Source organism: Dipodomys ordii, unplaced genomic scaffold (assembly GCF_000151885.1).
Source record: "Dipodomys ordii isolate 6190 unplaced genomic scaffold, Dord_2.0 Scaffold42, whole genome shotgun sequence".
In the NCBI taxonomy this organism is placed as follows: Eukaryota; Metazoa; Chordata; class Mammalia; order Rodentia; family Heteromyidae; genus Dipodomys; species Dipodomys ordii.
The window spans coordinates 3,867,112-3,888,838 of NW_012267258.1; the positions used below are offsets into that span (position 1 = coordinate 3,867,112).

Here is a 21,727-nt window from a genome sequence, read left to right on the forward strand (position 1 = left end):
GCGGAACCAAAGCCCAAGAGCCGAGCTTCCCGGGGGGGACGTAGAAAAGTGAAGGACGAAGGTTGCACTAACGGTGTTCCAAGCACGAGAAAGAGAAAAGGGCTCAGACGGAAAAGGTAACACGGGGACTTTAGACGACGGCCTCAAACGCTCCGCGGGTGTCCTCAGGCCGCGACCCCTCCAGCCAGGCGTTCCTAGGAGGGGGTTTCTCAACTCTGCCCTTTGACCTCCCGCCCGGCCCCCCCCTTCCTCTCTTCTCCCCCTCCCCCCCGCCCTTCCTCGGAGGCCGCCAAGCTCGCTTCCGGCGTCGTGAAGGCAGTTCCGGTTCGCGGGCAGTTCCCGGGTTTGACGTTCCCGCGCTCGGCCGGAAACCCCCTTTGCCTAGCCGCCGGTTCCGGTTCGGTGAGTGGCGGCGGGAAGCTGGGGGAGGGGTGAGGATGGAGGGAGTTTGGGCCCGGAGGTTGTGTCGGACCCGGCCCGGGGGACTTGGACGAGGCCGGGCGGAAGCGAGGACCGCTGTGGGGACTGAGCTTTCTCCTCCGCCCCGCCCCCCCCGGGACCACCTCCCCTCCCCCCTGCGGCCCGACGGCCGCCGTCTGCCCGGTGTCCGTTAGTGAGGCGTCCTCGGGCGGTTCCGGCAGGCCTCTTGGCTCCCGGACTGCCGGGAAACCATCTCCCTATCATTGCAGCCGCCGCCGCAGGCCCTGTCTCGGCGGGAAGGCCGGGTGGAATCCCGCCACTTTCCCGCCGGAGCCAGAGAGGGTCTCCCTCTCTCAAAGGGAGAGCTGTTTTCATCGGGAAGTTCACCTTTCCATCACACCTGCTTCAACCTCTCGTCTCTCCTTGAGACCTCTGTGATAGTTCTCGACTACTTCTGCGTCTCACGTAAACAGGTCTCCAACTCTTTACTGTGTGTGCTATCTCCCCGAGATGTGATCCTATTGCTTGTGCCAACCACCAGAAAGAGACGTCGGGACCCTCCCTCTTGCCCGGGTTATGAAATCTCCCTTAACAGCCACAGTTTGCTTACCTGGCTCATCGCCTCCTGGTAATTTCTCCTCGACTTGGTCTCTCCTAACGTGGTCTCTCGATCTATCTATACCCTGCTTTTTCTTGTCTTGAGAGCTTGGTGATTTCTGTTTATCAGTGTCTCTGCAGTATTTCTGCTATCTTTTGGGCTTACTTTGCTCTTTTATCGCTTTTAAGTCAGACTTGTTAAAACATTGTTTCAGTTCATGTCTGGTAGGTTCTGCTTAGAGTCTACCTACTGGAGTGGTGGTGATTCTTGTAAAGTGTATGTAGGCTGCCAACAATATGACTTTAGGTCTTCGTTGGATATGCTGAATGGAGCAGATCACATCATCTCCTAAGTCTTGATTCTTCATAAAGATAAATTGTGTTAGCGACTCCGTGTTGAAATATAGATGATGCTGACTTTGAAGTGACAGTGAAACCTTGTATTTCTTAAGTGTGATCCTTTAACTGTCTTCGAGTTAGCCATTCCTCCTTTACCTCTCGGCTTCTTTAAGGAAGCTTCATTTATATGTATACCTGATTTCACCTAATTGTCCCAACCGCAAAGATGATGAGCACCATATCACCCATACAGTGAGTTAAGGCTAGAGGGAGTGGATGGATACAAAAACAGGTTCTGCCACTTGTGATGTAATTCTTGACTACTGCTTTAGAAGTCCTCTCTTCTGGTGACTTCAATATCTACCAGTTTAGCCAGCTTTACTGCATCTGGATTTATGTGTCTGGATTGCTAAGTCTGGATAACTAAGCTGGTCAGTGGCAAGCAACAGCTCTTGCTTATCTTTGTATCCCAATACCGCACACTTAGTAGGTGCATAATAAATGTATGTGTCAAGAAAGAATACCTTTTAGGCCATTGAACATTAAGTGTATTAAGGTTTAGTTGAGTGAGTTAACATGCAGAAATATGGTGGGGGAAAGAAAACTCCAAACGTGTGATGTACAAACTATGTACTATATGCATAATTGTTTTCCAGAGCTCGGGGTAAAGTAATTCACATGATTATTTCCATACCTTTCTCATAACTAACTAGTTCTAACCACATGTTGGTCCTGGATACAACTGTACAATGCTTCTCAATATATATATTTTCTAGTAATTTGATCATAATCTAAACATTTCCTTTCATAATCATATCTTTGCCAGTGTGTAAGCTGATAAATGTTTTGCCACATTTAGTATTTCTGTTCAATCAAAATTCTTTGTCATCTTTTTTCCCCTCCACTTTCAGATTTTCAGTTGTGTTCATCTACTGAATAGATTCATATGAATAGCTAAGTGCTCGTGTTCTTTTCATAAATTAAATGATATTCAGATAGTAGGAATGCATTATTAAGATAATTTTCTTAAAAGAAAAAAATTAATCTTTATAAGAATTTGATGGCAGAATGTTACCTGATTCAGCATTTAATATGGATTCTTAGGGTTCGAAAAAGAATCCCTTCTAGTGCAATTGCAAAAAGGCCAAAAGAAACTAAGCACACAGAAGAGGCTAAATGTATTTCTTTCTTTTTTTTTTTTGTCGGTCGTGGGGCTTGAACTCTGGGCCTGGGCGCTGTCCCTCAGCTCTGCAGCTCAAAGCGAGCGCTCTACCACTTGAGCTACAGCACCACTTCCGGTTTTCTGGTGGTTTATTGGAGATAGGAGTCTCATGGTCTCTCCTGCCCGGGCTGGCTTTGAACCTCGATCCTCAGATCTCAGCCTCCTGAGTAGCTAGGATTACAGGCGTGAGCCACCAGCGCTTGGCTGTTATATATTTCTTTTAATGTAAGAGAAAATACTTGGTCTGATTATACATAAATCATCCTGGATTTCTCAGGGCTAGCTAGAGATTTCTTTTTAATTGCCCATGTGAACCTAAGTGAGAATGATTTAATGGATATTAATGTTAACCAACAATAAGGTTAATGTGTTTGAAATATATTGTGTTTGCTGGGAAGTCAAGGTTCTTCCCCTGTCTGCATTTAACCTCTCTAAACAAAGTTTTTAAAATTGTTTGAATTTCTGGCTTGTTTTCCTCTTCACATCACTCAAAAAGGCAAAGAAATTTGGGATTCTTTTACGAGGAATCAGACTTGTAAAATTCTCAATATAAAGAAAGAAGGGAGGGACAGATAGGAAGGAAGCTAATGATGACAATTAGAAAATGAGTTGAAAAAATAAAAGTACTGCTAAATTATTGACTGATATGTTCCCCCCCATGCCCCCCTTAATCTGGAACCTAAAGAAATATGCCCTATTAAAGAAAGAAGAAAGGGAAAAATGACCTGGAGAATTTCCAAATAGAAACCTTTGCTAAGTTGAGCATTTGAAAGTGTATTTGAGACCCAAATCTAAAGCTTAAAGTCATTGGAGGTCTTTCCTGGCAAGCTTGGATAATCAGATAATCATTCTTAATCATTCTATAGTCTGTCTCAAGAAAAGTCCAGCTGCCTTCCTTTGTGTATGTGCTTTGTTGAGTGACCACAGAGAGATCCTCTTGTTAGGTAGTCTCCTGAATACATTGAAGTCCTAGTATTGCAATGTACTTAGTGAAGTGCTCAATCTTTTAAAAAGATAGTGATGTGAATAGATATGGGTGTGATGATTACTATCTCTAGTTCTCCCCGTTGATAGACCTAGTTCTTTTCCCCTCTTCCCTTTTCTCTTTTCCTTCTTTTCTCTCTTCTCTTCTCTTCTCTTCTCTTCTCTTCTCTTCTCTTCATTTTATGCTTGATAGAGTGTTCTATACCTTGAACTGAGCCTCAATTCCAAGGTAACTTAAGTCTAAACGACCCCCCTGACTCCCCCCTTTTTTTTCTGGGAAAAGGGGATATATCAGAGAAGAAAATAAGGCAAGTCCCCTATCTGTGGTTTCACTTTTGCAATTTCAGTTATGCACAGTCAACTGTGGTTCAAAAATAATTAAGTGGAAAATTCCATATTTTGAAATTGAGGCTATTCATATAACTTACTATACGAGAGAATGTCTCTCCCTATCATATAACTTATTATATTTCATTATTGTTAATCTTTTACTATGCTATATATACATATATATATATATATATGCCATATATTGATATATATGTGTGGGTGAAAAACAATAGTGCATATACAGAGTTATATACTATCTGCAGTTTTAGGCATCCACTGGGGCTTGGAACATATTCCTTGCAAAAAAGAGAAGGCTATGGTATAAGGTGAAGGAACTTTGTTTTTTTAAAAGGTTGCAGTGGGTAGGGGAGATGTTGATGGATGGTAATTGAACCTAGATCTTTTAGTTGTTAGGCAAATGCTGTGTCACTGGGTTGTATCCTCAGCAGTTTAAACAATGATGGGGGGGATGGACAGGAGTACCTTGTACAACTGCAATATATTGTTTGATAATGCTTAACAAATCAGTAACTTCATATTGGCTTCTAAGTAAGATGTGTGGACATAGTAAGATCATTATAAGGTTTGTTTATAAAATGGTTTAAGTGTGAGATAATAGGGAAAGCAATGAATTGGGAAGAAATTTTAGGCCATGGTTTTAGTGTAGTCACTAACTTTAAGACTTTCTGCAAAGGGCTGGGAAATTGGCTCAGTGGTAGAGCGCTTGCCTTGCATGCATGAGGCCCTGGGTTCGATTCCTCAGAACCACATAAGCAGAAAAAAAAAAAGCTGGAAGTGGCACTGTGGCTCAAGTGGTAGAGTGCTAGCCTTGAGCTGAAGAGCTGAGGGACAGCGCCCAGGCCTAGAGTTCAGGCCCCACGACCAGACCAAAAAAAACAAAAACAAAAAAAAAGACTTTCCGCAAATTACTCAGTCTCCCAAGGGTTGGATATCCAACTCATTTCTTGCTCTAGTGTTCTTATTCCGTAACTTGTCTGTAATTGCTGTTTAGCACAGTTTGTAGAAGTGTTTGAAAGTATCTTAGGCCAATTTTATTTTTTTCTTCCTATCAAGTCATCTGCCTTTAAATTTTCTCCAAGAATGCAGTTTTCACTTCAGAGTGACTTCCTGTTCTAGAATATATGAAGTGAATGTTTCACTATATAATGCTCCTGTTTTGTGTCTTCTTTTATAGGACTTTGTATCTTTGCTAAAGTCAGTGATGTGAAAAGACCTGACATGGGTAAGATCGACTATGAAGTCATTTGATCATTTCAGTTAGTCTGATTAGTTATGCTGAGTTAAGCTGGAGTGAAAAGATGTGTTCCCTAGTATTTCCAATATTTGTAAAGAGTTACATATGCATAATGATAATATTGAGAGAATCTTAATTTTAAATATGAAATATAACAAACACAGGAATCAAACTAAGTGTTTTTTATATTGTATTAAATATATATAAGCAAACACTTTTTCCTGTTTATTGTGTACTTACCCTAAGTATTTGAGATGAATGAATCCATTTAATATTTCCAGCCCCCTTACTAGAATACCCAATAGTACTTACAAAGTAGATATACCATCAGTATCTATACCCAGCTTCCCTGTTTTGTTTTGAAAGCAGATCTTACTATTTAACCCAGTCTGGCTTTGAACTTCTGATCCTCCTGCCTTAGCCTCCTGAATGTGGAGATTACAATAATGCACCAGTAGCTTCAATTTATTTTTATGTTAAATTTTATCTCCTCTCTAGCTCTCTCCTCCTCTCTTTCTCTCTCTTTGTCAGTCTTGTGATTTGAACTCAAGGACTGGGTGCTGTCTCTGAGCTTTTTTGCTCAAGGCTAGCATTCTTCTCCTTGAGCCACAGCTCTAGTTCCAGCTTTTTTGGACCTTAATTGGAGATAAGAGTCTCATGGACTTTTCTGCCCTGGTTGGTTTCAAACTGTGATCCTCAGATCTCAGCCTCCTGAGTAGCCAGGATTATAAGTGTGAGCCACCAGTGTGGAGCTTGTATTAATTTTTTAATAATTAAAACATGGAAGCTTAATTTGGAAGAAATTTCAATAATTTTTAAAACCTTAAGCTGTTTTTATTCTGGTAAGAATTTTAAACTGTAAGGTAGATGATATTAGTCAATTTCAGTGTCATTTTGAGAATGATGTGTTGCAATTTCCTGACAGTGGTTAGCTGTGAAGGAGGGGTTTCATTCGACTGTGGAAATCATTAGGTGAAAGCAGTGGTTCATAGGAAAGAAGTTATTCAAGAATTATGTGACTCAAAGTAATCTGTGCTCTTTTCTAGATGATATTGCTAACAGGGTGAGGATGGATTCTGGAGAAGTAACTTTAGTGAACCACAACTCTAGCTTCAAAACCCACCTCCGGCCACAATCAGGTTTTCCAGAGGACCAGCTTTCATTTTCTGACCAGCAGGTTAGGAATAATTTTTTCTCTTATTTTATTCCATTGTAAGTTTTTATCTGATGTAGTTTAAATGTCTCTCTCTTTCTCTCTCTGTCACACACACACACACACATACATGTGAGTTTAGTGTTTGGAATTCTGCTTGGTATACTGAAGTGAAGACAAAGTTAACACAGGCTAGGAATGAATTGTTTGACAGCAATACTTTTTAGAAAACTTCATCATTCCTCTAAATATTATACTTGTCAACAATAGATCAGTATCCTTTTAAACTAATTCCTTACATTTACTAAGCATTACGTTTGAGGAGAGAAGTAAACCTATATGCACTTTGAGATTTTTATGGGCTGTAAAGTTTACCCAAGGTGTAGCCCAGAATAAGCAGCTTTGGTGTTGCTTGGGAGCTTGGAAGAAATGCACAATCTCAGAAATTACCACTTATCACTGAACCTTTATGTTAAAAGCATCCCCTTGCTGAATTATATGCATATTAAATTGAGAGGCTGTTAAGAAAGCTTTCTCTGTGGAAGGCCATTAGAAATTTGGGTGAGGTCACTCTTCCTTTTGAAAATACTTAAGCATTGCAAAGTAGACATTGAATACTTGTAGCATCCTTCCCCCATTATCATTTAATATCTGTTTCTACATTTCAGGTTTTCATGGTGGGTATTCTACCACCTGTACTTAAAAGCTATCTCTGTAATATTTTCAAAAGAATCAAAATGAAGATTTTTCTCAGTCTCTTTAATACATGTGACACTGGCCTTCAGATAGGATATATAAAATATATATTTACCTTCAGATAAACATTTTTTGGATTAGGTTATATAGCAGATCTTTATTTTTCATTTTTCCCCTTGAGCCTGAATATTTCATCAGATTATCTAGTTTATTAGTATGTAGCTTATTTGTAATACATGTAAGTATATTGAGTTGTGAAATATTCCATAATTCTACTTGGTGATATGTATTTCTTAATCTATGTAACTTTTGTTCTTTTCATTGCCAAAAATATGTTTTAAGAAAAATCTTCTGTTTTGTTTAGATTTTACCTTCCAGGCAAGAAAATTTGGACCGATCTTTTACGTGTTCTACAAGAAGTGCAGCTTATACTCCCAATTATTACTCAGGTATGATACATTACTTGTCATCAAGGCACATACTTACTGTTCAGATTTCTTCCTAGCAAATGTTTCTAGTAGTGAAAACATTGTCATAGCTGGAGGTGTAGCTCTCAGTAATAGAGAGCTTGTTTGGTATGTACAAGGCCCTGGGTTCAATTCCTAGGTGGGGGTGTGGGAAAGCATTGTCAAAACAAAAGGACACTTTATTCATGAAATACATAAGCTTCTTATGTATATGTGGGTGCTATACTTAAAAGTTTTAATTTCAACCAAATACTAATTTTTTTTGTGCCAGTCCTGGGACTTGAACTCAGATCCTGGGCACTGTCCCTGAGTTTCTTTTGCCCAAGGATAGTGCTCTACCACTTGAGCCACAGCTCCTCTTTGGCCTTTTTCAGTAGTTTAGTGGATAAGAGTCTTGCAGAGTTTCCTGCGGGGGCTGGCTTCAAACTGCAATCCTCAGCTCTCAGCCTCCTGAGTAGCTAAGATTACAGGCATGAACCACTGGCACTCAGCTTCCAAATACTAATTTTTAGTGAAAAAGTTTTGGAATCTATATACTTATTTGTCCATTATGCCATCTTGAAAATCAGTAGAGCTTTGTTTTTGTTTTGATTTTTTTAATATATATGTGATGTAAAGAATATTTGTTTCTTATTGATTTAAACTGCAAACTAGTTTATTTCTATTCTGTGTGAAAAAAATTAAACCTAAAATTTTTATTACCAAAACTTATCCCTATTACTATCAAGCAGGAAATATTTACATGTTTTTCTCTAGCACCTGCCACAGCCATATGTTTGCATATTCAGGAGCTTATATTTAACTTGTGATCATGACAGAAGTTCCTATCACTGGCCTGTGTTTAGACTTTCAGCTTTCTTTCTTTCTTCTTTTTTTTTGTTGGTCGTGGGGCTTGAACTCTAGGCCTGGGCGCTGTCCCTCAGCTTTTCAGCTCAAGGCTAGCACTCTACTACTGAGCCACAACGCCATTTGCGGTTTTCTGGTGGTTTACTGGAGATAAGAGTTTCATGGACTTTCCTGCCCAGGCTGGCTTTGAACAGTGATCCTTAGCTCTCAGCCTCCTGAATAGCTAGGATTACAGGCATGAGCCACTAGCTCCATGGTGGACTTTCAGTTTTCTACCTCTGCCTTCAGAAAGAATTTTGTTGCCTCATGTCAGGATGACTCAGGAAGATGACAGTGGTCTTCCCACATCTTTTCACTCATACTTCTTTTGCCACAAATATTGGAAAGCTCAAAATACCATTGAGCTTGCTTAAATGAGGTTTTTATAAGGATAAACTAAGATGATAAAATATGAAATGCAAATAATAATCATTGTTATTTGGCTTCCTCAGGATTCTTTGTCAACAAGATGAGATCTCCTCCCCTAAAAAGATGTTAGTATAATATTCTTTTAAATTTATATTATATTTAAGTGTGATTTAAGTGGGTGGCATTTTATCTATACTGAGCACAGGATTTCTTTTCTTAGGGTGAACCACTGGCCTCTGCATAATATGTGCATAATATTTATACTAAAGCCAGTTAGCTCAGAAAGTATTTCTGCTATCATTAAAAGGCCTTTTTAATGAACAAAAAGCCTGAAATCTGTTTTGAAAACTCATTATCAAACCTGGAGAAAGCACAGCTGAATAGTTAAAAAAATCATATGCTTAGTATTTCCATTTTAATTTGGGCTTCTTGCTTATAATTTCATATGTAATTTTACAGTTAAGTAGAATGTTTGCTTTAGGTTAAAAATGTAATTGCTTAATTGGACATGGATGAAGACGAACTAAGCAACTCAAGGGCAGCATGGGTGAGAGGGAAAGGGGAAATAGCTAACACTAAGCAAAAGGAAAGAAATGTACATACCACCCGATGTGGAAGAAATAGTTGTATTGTCAAAGCTCATAGAATTCACAAACTTTATAGACCACGATAATGACAGTTTGCCTCATGAAGGTTAGAATGTGTTTCTCACAGTTCTGTGAAATTTGTGAAATTAGGCCCTGAGTTCAAGCCCTGTGACCAACACACACACACACTAAGTTCAAGCCCTGTGACTGACACACACACACACACACACACACACACACGAACAGCTGCCAGGCCCTAAGTTCAAGCCCTGTGACACACACACACATACACACCCCACTTAGTAATACGTGTTATATAGAAATATACTCAAGAGTCCCCTGACTCTAGTTCAGTTACTAGATTCAACTCACTTTGGTTTCTTCTCACTTTATTTTCTTGAGTATATTCATAGTACACATTGTAGGATTTGATACATAAAATCTTCTATAACTTAAAATTTGTGCTTTTAGTTTTCCTTCTGTTTGCTTGTTTTTATATTTATTCTTTACTGTTGATTTCTAATCCATGGAATCAATATGCATATCCATAATCCTTTTGTGATTCCAAGCTTGAAAAAAATCTGAAAATGAGTTTTTTTTTTAATTTGACATCAAAACCTGACCTAATCTAAATTCATTCCTTGGAAAAGCTTACAATGAATTAATATGAGGCAGTTAGCATTTTTGTTCATTTATCTCTGTAAATATGAGTATACATTTTCCTGCATATGTATCAGTTTATTAATATAATAAAAATATAAAATTAATGTAATAAATAAAATAATATAATAATAATTATGTTCAATATTATACTTACAAGCGGAAGTGGTGCTGTGGCTCAAGTTGTAGAGTGTTAGCCTTGAGCTGAAGAGCTGATCCCAGGTCCAGTGTTCAGGCTCCACGACAGACACACACACAGACACACACACACACACACACACACACACACACACACACACAAAGACAAATGGAAGTTATGGCTGGGAAGGTGGCTCAGTGGTAGAGTGCTTGCCTTGCATGCAGGAGGCCCTGGGTTCGATTCCTCAGCACCACATAAGCAGAAAAAGCTGGAAGTGGAGCTGTGACTCAAGTGGTAGAGCACTAGCCTTGAGCTGAACAGCTGAGGGACAATGACCAGGCCCAGAGTTCAGGCCCCATGACCGATCAAAAAAAAAAAGTGTTTCTAAAATTTTAAGAATTTTATGCTCAGAAATGCATTTGGACCCCAAAGTTTATAACTTGGGACCATAGGTCTGTACCGACCTGGGCACTGGTAGCTCATGCCTTTAATCCTAGCTACTTAGGAGGCTGAGATCTGAGGATTGCAGTTCGAAGCCAGCCCAGGGAAGGAAAGTCCATGTGACTCTTCTCCATCTCCAATTAACCACCTGTAAACCAGAAATGGTAAGATGGCTCAAAGAGTACTAATCTTGAGTGAAAAAACTCAGTAGGTTTGTGCCCTGATTTCAAGCCCATGACCAACTGCGGGGGGAAAAAAGGTCTGTGCCTTTGTTTGCTTTAGTATTCTCTGGTTAGGTACCACTTCACCTTTGCCATTTTTAGCTATTACTAATAACATGACTTAAATCTTTAAATCCTTTTTACTTTAATTTTAGTAGAACCTTAATTTTCACAAGGGATAGATCTTCAATTACCTTAGATTCTCATTTTCTTGTCTGTGGCAATATGTGAGGCCAGTTTCCTTGCTTTCTCCTTAATTACATGATTGTTGTGTTTTCTGATGATTATCTTTATACCAAGTTGATAGATACCTGTATCAGAAATCTCATACCAAAGTTTACCTCTCACTTGAGGTTAGAAACTTTGTTTTGATTTTAATTTTTTTTCTCTCTTTTTTTTTACATTTGTAAGAGTTTAGGAACTTCATAGGCAAATAAAAATGTTCTTCGGAACAGTTTCATACATGTCAATGAATAGAGAAAAATAACAATGCAATAGTAAACTCATACTGAACTGTGACTGTGGAGTGGGTCTCTATACTATTCACAGATTGACAGAGGAATCAGATTTGTTCCTCTGCCAAATTTCATCTAGTTTATAATTAAACAAGTTTCTGCCTTACCTTACATTACCCAAGTTGCTCCCTAATTTTTAGAACTTTCTGAAGGCCAAGAATCTGTTTACTGGGCTGGGAAGGTGGCTCAGTCTCAGTGGTAGAGCACTTGCCTTGCATGCCTGAGGCCCTGGGTTCGATTCCTCAGCACCACATAAGCAAAAAGAAAAAAGCCGGAAGTGGCGCTGTGGCTCAAGTGGTAGAGCGCTAGCCTTGAGCTGAAGAGCTGAGGGACAGTGCCCAGGCCCAGAGTTCAGGACCCACAACTGGACCCCCCCCACAAAAAAAAAGAATCTGTTTAGTTATTTCCTATACTAAAGTCTTTAAATCTTTTGGGGACTAGAGGTATAGCTTAGTGATAGAATGCATGGCTAGCATGCACAAGGTCCTGTGTTTAATCCCCAGTACTAAAGAAAAATTTAAAAGAATAAAAACTCCTTGATAACTGTGTGCTTTTAAAAACTTTCCCTTACTATACCCATTGCAAGTCCTATTGAATTTTATCTGTTCTATCTCCTGTGGATATAGTCTGGCATGCTCAAGGCAGTATCTCATTACTACCAAAAATAGAAAAAGATATAGTCATTTTTTAATTAGTCTCACATTGATTTCTGTGGTCAGTTGTCTTGAGCCTAACCTCTTAGAAGAGGCTAGAGTAGGAGATCTATCTAGTTTACCTTTGATCCAGACTCTTGGTGTTTGTTTCCTGTTTCACCATACCATCTCTCTTCTAGCAAGATGGAAAATGAGCAAGAAAACCTTAACTTTCAGAATCAAATATCTAGAATTTTAGAATTTAGAAATTTTAGAATCTTAAAAATTTTTTAATCTTAATTGTTAAATTATTATTATTATTATTATTATTTTGCCAGTCGTGGGGTTTGAACTCTGGGCCTGGGCATTGTCCCTCAGCTCTTCAGCTAAGGCTAGCACTCTACCACTTGACTTCCAGCTTTTTCTGTTCATGTAGTGCTGAGGAATTGAACCCAGGGCCTCATGCATGCAAAGCAAGCACTCTACCACTGAGACACCTTCCCAGCCCCTAAAATATTAAACTTTTTAAATCTTAATTTAAAAAATCTTAACATTTTAAAATGTTAAATTTTAGAATCTAGAATCTTATTTATTGCTTTTAGATCTCTCTCTAGATCAAGCCCCTTAAAAATATGTTCAGGTCCACTCATAATTAGAATATTAAAGCAGGTATAGTGGTACATGATTGTAATCCCAGCTATTTAGGAGGCCAGAATAGGAAGTTGAAGGTTTGAGGAAGGTCTAATCAAGACTTGAAACCCTACTTTTAAACACTGAAAAGACTGGGGGTATGTGACTCAAGTATTAGAGTGCTTTGTCTAGAAAGCTTAGATCCTCAAGTTTAGTCACTGTTACCACCATAGAACAATGTTTAAAATAGGAAAGAAAAGATTAGACTATTAAAAACAATTATTTAGTTAATTTTTGATGCTGGGTGTGGGGCTTGAACCCAGGGCCTGGGCTATGTTCCTTAGCTTCTTTTGCTCAAGGCTAATAATGCTCTACCATTTGAACCACAGCTTTACTTCTGGCTTTTTTGGTAGTTTAGTGGATATAAGTGTCACAGAATTTAGCCGTTGGTGGCTAACACCTGTAATACTAGCTACTCAGGAGGCTGAGATCTGAGAATCGTGGTACAAAGCCAGCCTAGTTGGTGAGACTCTTGCCTTCAGTTAACCACTAGAAAACCAGAGGTGGTATAATGGTTCAGAGTGGTAGAGGGCTAGCCTTGAGGGAAAAAGCTCAGGGACATGCCCAGGCCCTGAATTCAAGCCCCACAACCACCACCACCTCCTAGACTTTCCTGCCCAGGCTGGCTTCAAACAATTATCCTCAGATCTCAGCCTCTTAGGTAGCTAGGATTATAGTCATTAGCCACCAGTGCCTGACAAAAAATTGATTTTTTAAAAAACATTTTAGAAAACAAAATGCAACACTTTCACTGTGATGAATTAGTAATGGGCAAGGTTCAAGTTTCTCAGTTTTATAAAGAGGACAGTGTAAAAAGAAAAAAAAAAACACAAACATTTTAAAACTCTACCAGGGCACCGGTGGCTCATGCTTAAAATCCTAGCTCAGATCTCAGAGGCTGAGATCTGAGGATTGTGGTTTGAAGCCAGCTGGGGCAGGAATATCTGTGAGACTCTTATCTCCAGTTAGCTCCAAAAAAAGCTGGAAATAGAGTTAATGGCTCAAATGGTAGAGCATTGGCGTTGAGCAAAAAAGTTCAGGGATAGTACTTGGGCTCTTGAGTTCAAGCTCAGGACTGGCACCAGTAAAGAAAAAGACATTTTAAAACTCTAAATAAAAAAAGATTAAGATGAAAGTAAATGAATTTGGTAGTGCTTAGGCTCATTATCAAAATCTTTGGAAACTATGTTAAATTAGGTTATCAACATATCATTTAGTAGGTAAGATTATTATATTTAAAGTTTCGTGTTCAAGTAACTAAATATATTGTAAAGTTGACAGGTGTATTTGACAGTTACTTTTGTAGTAAGTGATTAATCTGACATATTCTTTTTTAATAGAAAAATTTTTATTCCCATAAAATGTTGCCTGTGCATGGAGAAAATTTATAGTCACAAACCCATAATTTTATCATTTTTATCATTACAATATAATCATAATTGAAATTTCAATGTATTTCCTTCTAGTTTTGGTATAAATGGTAGAATTTCTAGCATTGTCTTTTTGGTTTTGTTTTTGGTGCCAGTACTAGGACTTAAACTCTGAGCCTTAATTTCTCAATTGGCTATTTTTTCTTGTGGTTGGTACTCTACCAGTTGAGCCATACCTCCACTTCCAGCCTTTCATTGGCTAATTGGAGAGAAGAATCTCTCAAATTTGTCTGTTGGGACTGGCTTTGTACTGCAGTTCTGATATTTTAGCCTCCTGGGTAGCTAAGATTATAAGTGAGAGCCATAAGCAACTCGCTGGCATTGCAATTCGGATGACAGATTGTCAAGTTAAATAATTCCTTTAAAAAGAATATCAGCAGCCTCCTATTGGTTCCTCTGTAGCTTTACATCCCATCAGCAATAGAAAATTGTTCAGTGATATATCACTGAGAGGAGATGGAGCCCTTTATTCTAACAAAACAGACTGATACATGCTTTTCCTTGGCATTTTAAAACTGAAGCCCTTGTCAAATGCCTTTTGAGATGGTTATTCTGGTTTGTCCTTCATCTCAAATTTCACATCTGTCAGGATGATTTGCATTTTGACACACTTCTTCCTCAAACAGACATCTTTAATTAGATAACTCATTCAATTTTACCCAAAACGTATGAGTCACAAACATATCTCTTATTACTTTGCATTTAGAGATAATGGTTTCTTTTTGATAATAATCATTTCCTATAGTTTTATATCTCTGACTTTAAAGTAATACTAACAGATTAACATATTACAAAGGAAGAAAGTTGTAATTCATTTTGAAAGTACATTCAACTTGTTTAATTATGAGACTAAGTTTATGTATTGATAACTTAATGGAAACTAAGACCGTTCCTTATTGCCTTTTATCTTTCTCTTATTTACTCTATATCCTGGCTTGTTGATGAACCTTAAGAAAACAAATTGTCTGTTTTGAAGGCTGCCTTGCTTTTTGTATAGAGTTTCAAACAATACATCATTAAATATTTTAATGCTATAGTGTAAAGTTCTATGGTAATGTTCTTCAATAAAAATGTTGTCAGCTTTCAGCAAAAATCCTGGAAATAGAGTATTGTCATTCTTGTTTTTTCATTGAAGCTCCTCAGTTCCATAACTGAATGTTTGAAATTAAATTGAAGGAGCTGTTTTAAATTGCCTAATCCTGCTGATATAGAAGAGATTATAGAAATTAATCTATCAATCCTAGCTGAAACTTCTACAAGGGTTTGTCACCTCAGTTTGTAATCCAGAAGTCATATAGGTCAAATTATAAGCAAATAATCCTCAGTCTGGAAGTATTGATAATATCTGATGATTATGGATTTAGGTCATTGAAGAATATCATCCCTGAACCAGATGTATATAATGGGTCATTCCTGCCATAAGCCAGCCAGTCTAAGCAGCAATTACGTAATCTGTGCCCTTTGAGAGAGTCCCTGAGTCTGGAACATGGTACTAAAAAGAAGAAAGTGACACCAGCTGCCTATTAAGCAATAATTGTTGTTCATTTGAATTACAATTCTCCTTGGCCCTCCACCTGCTTTCTTACTGGTCTGGCCTACCTTCTTTCAGGCCCAGGCCTGGGAGTGCTTGCAAGATATAGTTGGGGTAAAATGTTGACTTTTGGTGGACACCACGGAGTCACATTGATGCAGATAAGGCACATGGCTGTGGCAGGATTCAGCTCCTTCATCAATTTTCAGGTTAGTATGGCTGAATCAATTATAGTTTGTAGACATTCCCTTACTGCAGATCTTACTGGCAGTTGAGACTGGGATCTTTCTTCCATGAGAGACATGGTGATATGCCACATTACTTTGGAATACAATGATGGACATGGTTACAGTCATAAAGAGAACTAGCTATCGTTATTTGTTTAATTTATTCAAACTTTGTGTGTGTGTGTGTGTGTTTGTTTTTTTGTTCTTTTTCTAGATAACCCTTCCTCAGACAATTTTCTTGGCGCAGATGACTTAAGAACCCAATTTGGTCAGAGTGCAAATGGTCAGTGGAGAAATTCTACTCCAGCATCAAGCTCAACTTTACAAAAATCAAGAAACAGCAGAAGTCTTTACCTCGAAACTCGAAAGACCTCAAGGTTTGTGTTCTGTCAGCCTAGTTCTCAAGCCCTTCATCAGATTTTATAGAAAATGGCTGGATGGGCATTTTAAAGCAGTAGTACCTTTTTTTTTTTTTTTTTACTTCAGTGTGTGTGTGTGTGTGTGTGTGTGTGTGTGTGTGTGTGTGTGTGTTCAGTGTGTGTGTGTGTGTGTGTGTGTGTGTGTGTGGTCAGTTGTGGGGCCTGAACTCTGGGGCCTGGGTACTGTTCTTCAGCTCAAAGCTAGCACTCTGCCACTTGAGCTACAGCGCCATTTCCGGCTTTTTCTGCTTATGTGGTGTTTAGGAATTGAACCCAGGGCCTCATGCATGCAGGGCAAGCACTCTACCACTGAGCTACCTTCCCAGCCCATGTTTTCAGCTTTTCGTTTACTTGATGCTAATGGTGATAGTCAAATCTTAACATAAGAGAGAATCTTGGTGGATAAAAGTACACTGGGACACTTTAGAATATATGGCTATTACAAATTTTCAAGCAAAAATCAGTTAATCTCTGCAACCTTAGTAGGAAAGAAATGAGCACATTTTATATAGCCCTTCACATGAGCAGACCTGATTTAAGGCAAAACAGTGCTGCATCTCATGTATTGCTTTATTAGACCTGAGCTACTTATGTTAGCAAATAGAGTCCTATTGCTAGTTCATAAGCCCTGTCCCTTAGTTCTTTTGCTCAAGGCTAGCACTCTATCATTTTGAGCCACAGCTCCACTTCTAGTTTTCTAGTGGCTCATTGGAGATAAAAGTCTCGTGGACTTTCCTGCTTGGGTTGCTTTGAACTATAATCCTCAGATCTCAGCCTCCTGAGTAGCTAGGATTATATGTGTGAGTTACCAGTGCCTAGCTTCTGGATCTATCTCTTTACAAGGTACATACTGGTTAGCAAGTATCTAACCTAGGTTAGGTATGTATGTACCTATGATACCTTAGGTAGTTCATTATGTTAATAAAGTACTTTTTTTTTTTCTTTTTTGGTCATGGGGCTTGAACTCTGGGCCTGGGTGCTATACCTGCACTCTTCAGCTTAAGGTGAGCACTCTACTGCTTGAGCCACAGTGCCATTTCTGGTTTTCTAGTGGTTTATTGGAGATAAAATCTCACAGACTTTCCTGCTCAGGCTGGCTTTGAACCATGATCCTCAGATCTCAGCCTCCTTAGGATTATAGCCATGAGCAACTGGCGCCTGGCTACAATGTTGTTTTTTAAAGGCACACATTCTTTTTTTTTTTTTTGCTCACAGTTCACTCATATTTTTTCTTTTCTTTTTTTTATTGAGATTAAATGATTACATAAACTTCACAATATTATGTGATAATAATACTTAAAGTCACAAACACATTTAACCTTCTCAAGGTGAACTGTCATTATCATGGTCTATGAAGCTTGTGAACTCTACAAACATTGGCAATACAACTGTTTCTTCCAAATAGAGTATACGAATACGAACATTTCTTTATTTTTGCTTAGTGTAAGCTATTCCCTCTCTTTCTTATTCCCTCCCTCCCATCTCTGTCCTTGATTTGCTTAGTCCACTTTAATCAATGTCCAGTGCAGCTGATGGACTTCTCTGCTGTAGTTTTTTTTTTTTTTTCCGTCGGTCATGGGACTTGAGCTCTGTGCTTGGGCACTGTTCCTCAGCTCTTCAGCTCAAGAGTGGGCCACAGTGCCACTTCCGGTTTTCTGGTGGTTTTATTGGAGAAAGAGTCTCATGGACTTTTCCTGCCTGGGCTGGCTTTGAACAAACTGAGATCCTTAGATCTCAGCCTCCTGAGTAACTAGGATAACAGGCGTGAGCTACTGGTACCTGGCTCTGCTGTGTTTTTTTTTCATCTGTTTCCCTCTGATTCTGTGCCCTCCTCCTAGCTTCCCTCATGTAAGGCACACATTCTTACAGTGGAAATGTTCAAACTTGGCTCTGTTTGTTTGATATAACTTCATTAACTTTTGGTAGCACCCTGTTTTCTGGCATTGCAAGATACCCCTGTACTGTGTCCTTTTTTTTTTTTTAAGGATGTTTCATTTCAAAGCACATTTTCTCTCTCTCTCTCTCTCTCTTTTACACACACACACACACACACACACTCATTCACTCCACCTCACACCTAGGAGACAGTACCAAAGACATTGTAAAAGATCCATTATATCTTTTCTAAATAATTCTAGCTGCTCTTCCCCAACCTGAGAAAATAAGGAAGTAGATTGCCTCTCTTTTCATTAAAATGGGATAAGAGGAGAGGCTAGGAATATGGCTTAGTGGTAGAGTGTTTGCCTAGCATGTATAAAGCTCTGGGTTTGATTCCTCAGTATTACATAAACAGAAAAAGCTGAAAGTGGTGCTGTGGCTCAAGTGGTAGAGCACTGGCCTTGAGCACAAAGGCTCAGGGATAACACCCAGGGCCTGAGTTCAAACCCTACAACCAACAGAAAAAAAAGGAGTGCGTGAGTGTTTTTTTTAAATATTTTTTTCTAGAGTTAATCAGTTCATTTGAATTTAGACCATATGAGATTATTTGAAGAATTAACATCATGGAATTAAGCTTAGGTTTGGTCAACTGTATAACTATTTTTAGTCCTGAACAGGAAAAAGAAAATACATATAGCATGAGTAATGCTTCAAACTTTGCAAACTTGTTGGGTAATGACAGATGAAAAGATCACATAAAAATTATTAAGCCTTAGAAATAAGACTGGGGCTTGAATTCTCAAAAACATTTTCTTGCAAAATTTTCTTATTAGCTAGGGCACACATAGTATAAAGACAAAGACAAAGCTCCTTAGAAGAGGAGAGAAGGCCAAAAGAATTCTGAATATTGATGTAGTCAGGTTGGTTTTAATGAAGGAGACTGCCCTCTGTTGGTCTTTCAAAAATTTTTGAAATTTATTTTAAAGATTATTACAAAACTTTAGATTTATTCACCTTTACATATTTAAATATGTACGTATTTTTTGTCCTCAAAAGAACTTGGAGGAAAGTGCTGTGGAGAGTAACAGAAGATGTTTAGCATTCATAGGTTTTCCAAAGAAATCTAGTCATATTTGCTTTCTGTTATACCATACTGCTACATAATTTCTGACCAAAGAAGATTCTAGATTGTGGATTTAATAGGATTGTAAGTGGCTGATAATTATATGATTTGGCAAAACATGATGCTGCAACTCCATATATCATGTCTAGTATATTTCCCACAAATGGTTCCTATCATTCTACTGGTAATGTTGTTTTTGTTATTTCAAGACAGTGAAAGCTACCACTAGAATAATCTTTTGTCTTTCTCGAAAACGTTTTTTAGTGGATTATCAAACACTTTTACGGGAAAGTCAAACCATCACTGCCATGTATCTGCGTATGAAAAATCTTTTCCTATTAAGCCTGTGTCAAGTCCATCTTGGAGTGGTTCCTGTCGTCGAAGTCTTTTAAGTCCTAAGAAAACTCAGAGACGACATATAAGTACAGCAGAAGAGGTAAGTAAGGAAAACCTGTATCAGAAGCCATTAAAAATTAGGCTCTTATCCTATATCAAATGGTTTGCTGCCCTGATTGTGATGTTTACATCCATCTTCTGTTTATAATGTTGTGTTTTTTTCTTTTTGAATTCTGCCATCTGTTCTAATGGGATTGAGTATTATGTGGGTTTATTGTTTTGTTTTTGTTTTTTTGTTTCGTTGTGTTTTTACTGTCTTCTATTCCTATTGAACTCAACTGATGGCTTCAGTTACTTAATCTTCAGTATTACTGAATGGCTTCTATATATGGCTTCTATATATCAAATGACATCTCTGTCTTTTTTGGTTTTAGAATCTTCCTGTTTTTGTAGCAAAACTGTTAACTGTGTAGTTTTTGTTTCCATAAAAGTTGATTTGATAGAACATCTACCAGGAAATTTTTTTCTCTAAAAGAGGAAAATGTAAAAATTTTTAAAAATGATTTAAAAGAAGCCAGTTAAACAATTTATATTTTTTCATTGCTGGTAACATCTTCTTTGAGATCACAGACTTTCTTGAAAGCTGTATTCTTGGATACTTGAGTAGTTTTGTTCATTCTGCAAACTAAAAGAGAAAGAAATTTGTCATCATAATATAGCATATACTTTGCACAATAAGAAATATGCTTATGCCAGGAACCAGTGGCTCACACCTGTTGTCATAGCTACATAGGAGATCAAGATCTGAGGATCATGGATGGAAGCCAACCTGAGTAGGAAGCTCTGTAAGATTCTTATCTCCAGTTAAGCAGCAAAAAGCGAGAAGTGGAGTGGTGGCTCAAGTGGTAGAACACTATCCTTGAATGTAAAAGACAGGGCCCTGAGTTCAAACCCCTGATTGGCACAAAAAGAAAAAAAAGAACTATGTTTGTAACTGTTCAATTGCATATTTATTATACAGCTAGTTAGTTTTATACTGGTTGCTATGGAGATGTAAATGAAGAATAGTGACCCTACATTTAAATGACATTAGTGTTTCTAGTGTTCTTTCTACATGTATTATTCTTTTCAGATCTTTCAACCCAGTAAAATAGGTAAAGGTTAGTTAATCTTCATATTTTACAAATTTGGAAAGAAAGATCAGATCACATAGCTAGTAATAGGTCTAGAACCCAGCTCTTCTGAGGAAGTCTCCTTTAGTATGCTTGCTTGCTTGCTTCCTTCCTTCCTTCCATCCTTCCTTCCTTTCTTTCTTTGTCTTGTCTTGGGGCTTGAACTCTGGGCCTGGGCCTTTCCCCTCAGCTCTTCAGCTCAAGGTGCACACCCTACTACTTGAGCCACAGTGCCAACTTCTGGTTTTCTGGTGGTTTATTGGAGGAGATAAGAGTCTCGTGGATTTCCTGCCCAGGCTGGCTTTGAACTACAGTTCTCAGATCTCAGCCTCCTGAGTATCTAGGATTATACCAGCGCTCTTTCCTTTTATTTCTACTGCCAGCTTGAGGAATTGGGCTGACCAAGTAATCTTTCTTTCTTAGTCAACCCTCTAGGCCACAGGCTAGGTCAGTGGAGGACATGAAGCTGGAATTCCTCTATAGAGTACAAAGATGTTGGGAATTAAATCTAAACTATGAAATGAAGTACAGGAATTGTGCCATAGTTGATTTTTGATCTACAGTCTACTATGAAAAGTGGGCCACAGGTATTCCAGAAGAATTTATGAATAGAACAAAATATAAGAACAAACTGTATCATCAGACTTTCAGTGAATTACTTAGATATTTAGTCTCAGAAATCACTGGTTATGCAGAGAAAATACTTGGGCTTTTTTTTTTCCCCCCCTTTTATCTAGAATTCATTGATGGGAACTTAAAAATTTGGAAAAACTGATTTCCCATGGAAGTGTTAGTATCTCCAAGAAAGATGTCTTGGTTTATGTTAAAGAAGATAAAGAATTAGTGCTGGGGCTGGGAAGGTGGCTCAGTGGTTAGAGCGCTTGCCTTGCATGCATGAGGCCCTGGGTTCGATTCCTCATCACCACATCAGCAAAAAGAAAAAAGCCGGAAGTGGCGCTGTGGCTCAAGTGGTAGAGCACTAGCCTTGAGCTGAAGAGCTGAGGGACAG

The 21,727-nt window shown here is 38.4% G+C and overlaps 1 protein-coding gene across 3 annotated transcripts in view; it reads left to right on the plus strand.

Moving 5' to 3' along the window:
- Window positions 1–292: 292 nt before the first annotated feature.
- The window catches only part of Senp1 (SUMO1/sentrin specific peptidase 1), a 56,410-nt gene continuing 34,975 nt past the window's right edge, over window positions 293–21,727 (plus strand). Inside the window, exons 1-7 of one of the 3 annotated variants that reach the window (XM_013018861.1) lie at window positions 741–1,048; window positions 5,088–5,135; window positions 6,194–6,324; window positions 7,361–7,445; window positions 8,801–8,842; window positions 16,005–16,167; window positions 19,475–19,646. In XM_013018861.1, the coding sequence (XP_012874315.1) occupies window positions 997–1,048; window positions 5,088–5,135; window positions 6,194–6,324; window positions 7,361–7,445; window positions 8,801–8,842; window positions 16,005–16,167; window positions 19,475–19,646 (693 nt within the window). In that variant the 5' untranslated portion in view covers window positions 741–996. Of the gene's footprint in view, window positions 403–740; window positions 1,049–5,087; window positions 5,136–6,193; window positions 6,325–7,360; window positions 7,446–8,800; window positions 8,843–16,004; window positions 16,168–19,474; window positions 19,647–21,727 lie in introns of those variants that run through there. The other 2 variants (XM_013018863.1, XM_013018862.1) reach the window with 2 other exon arrangements.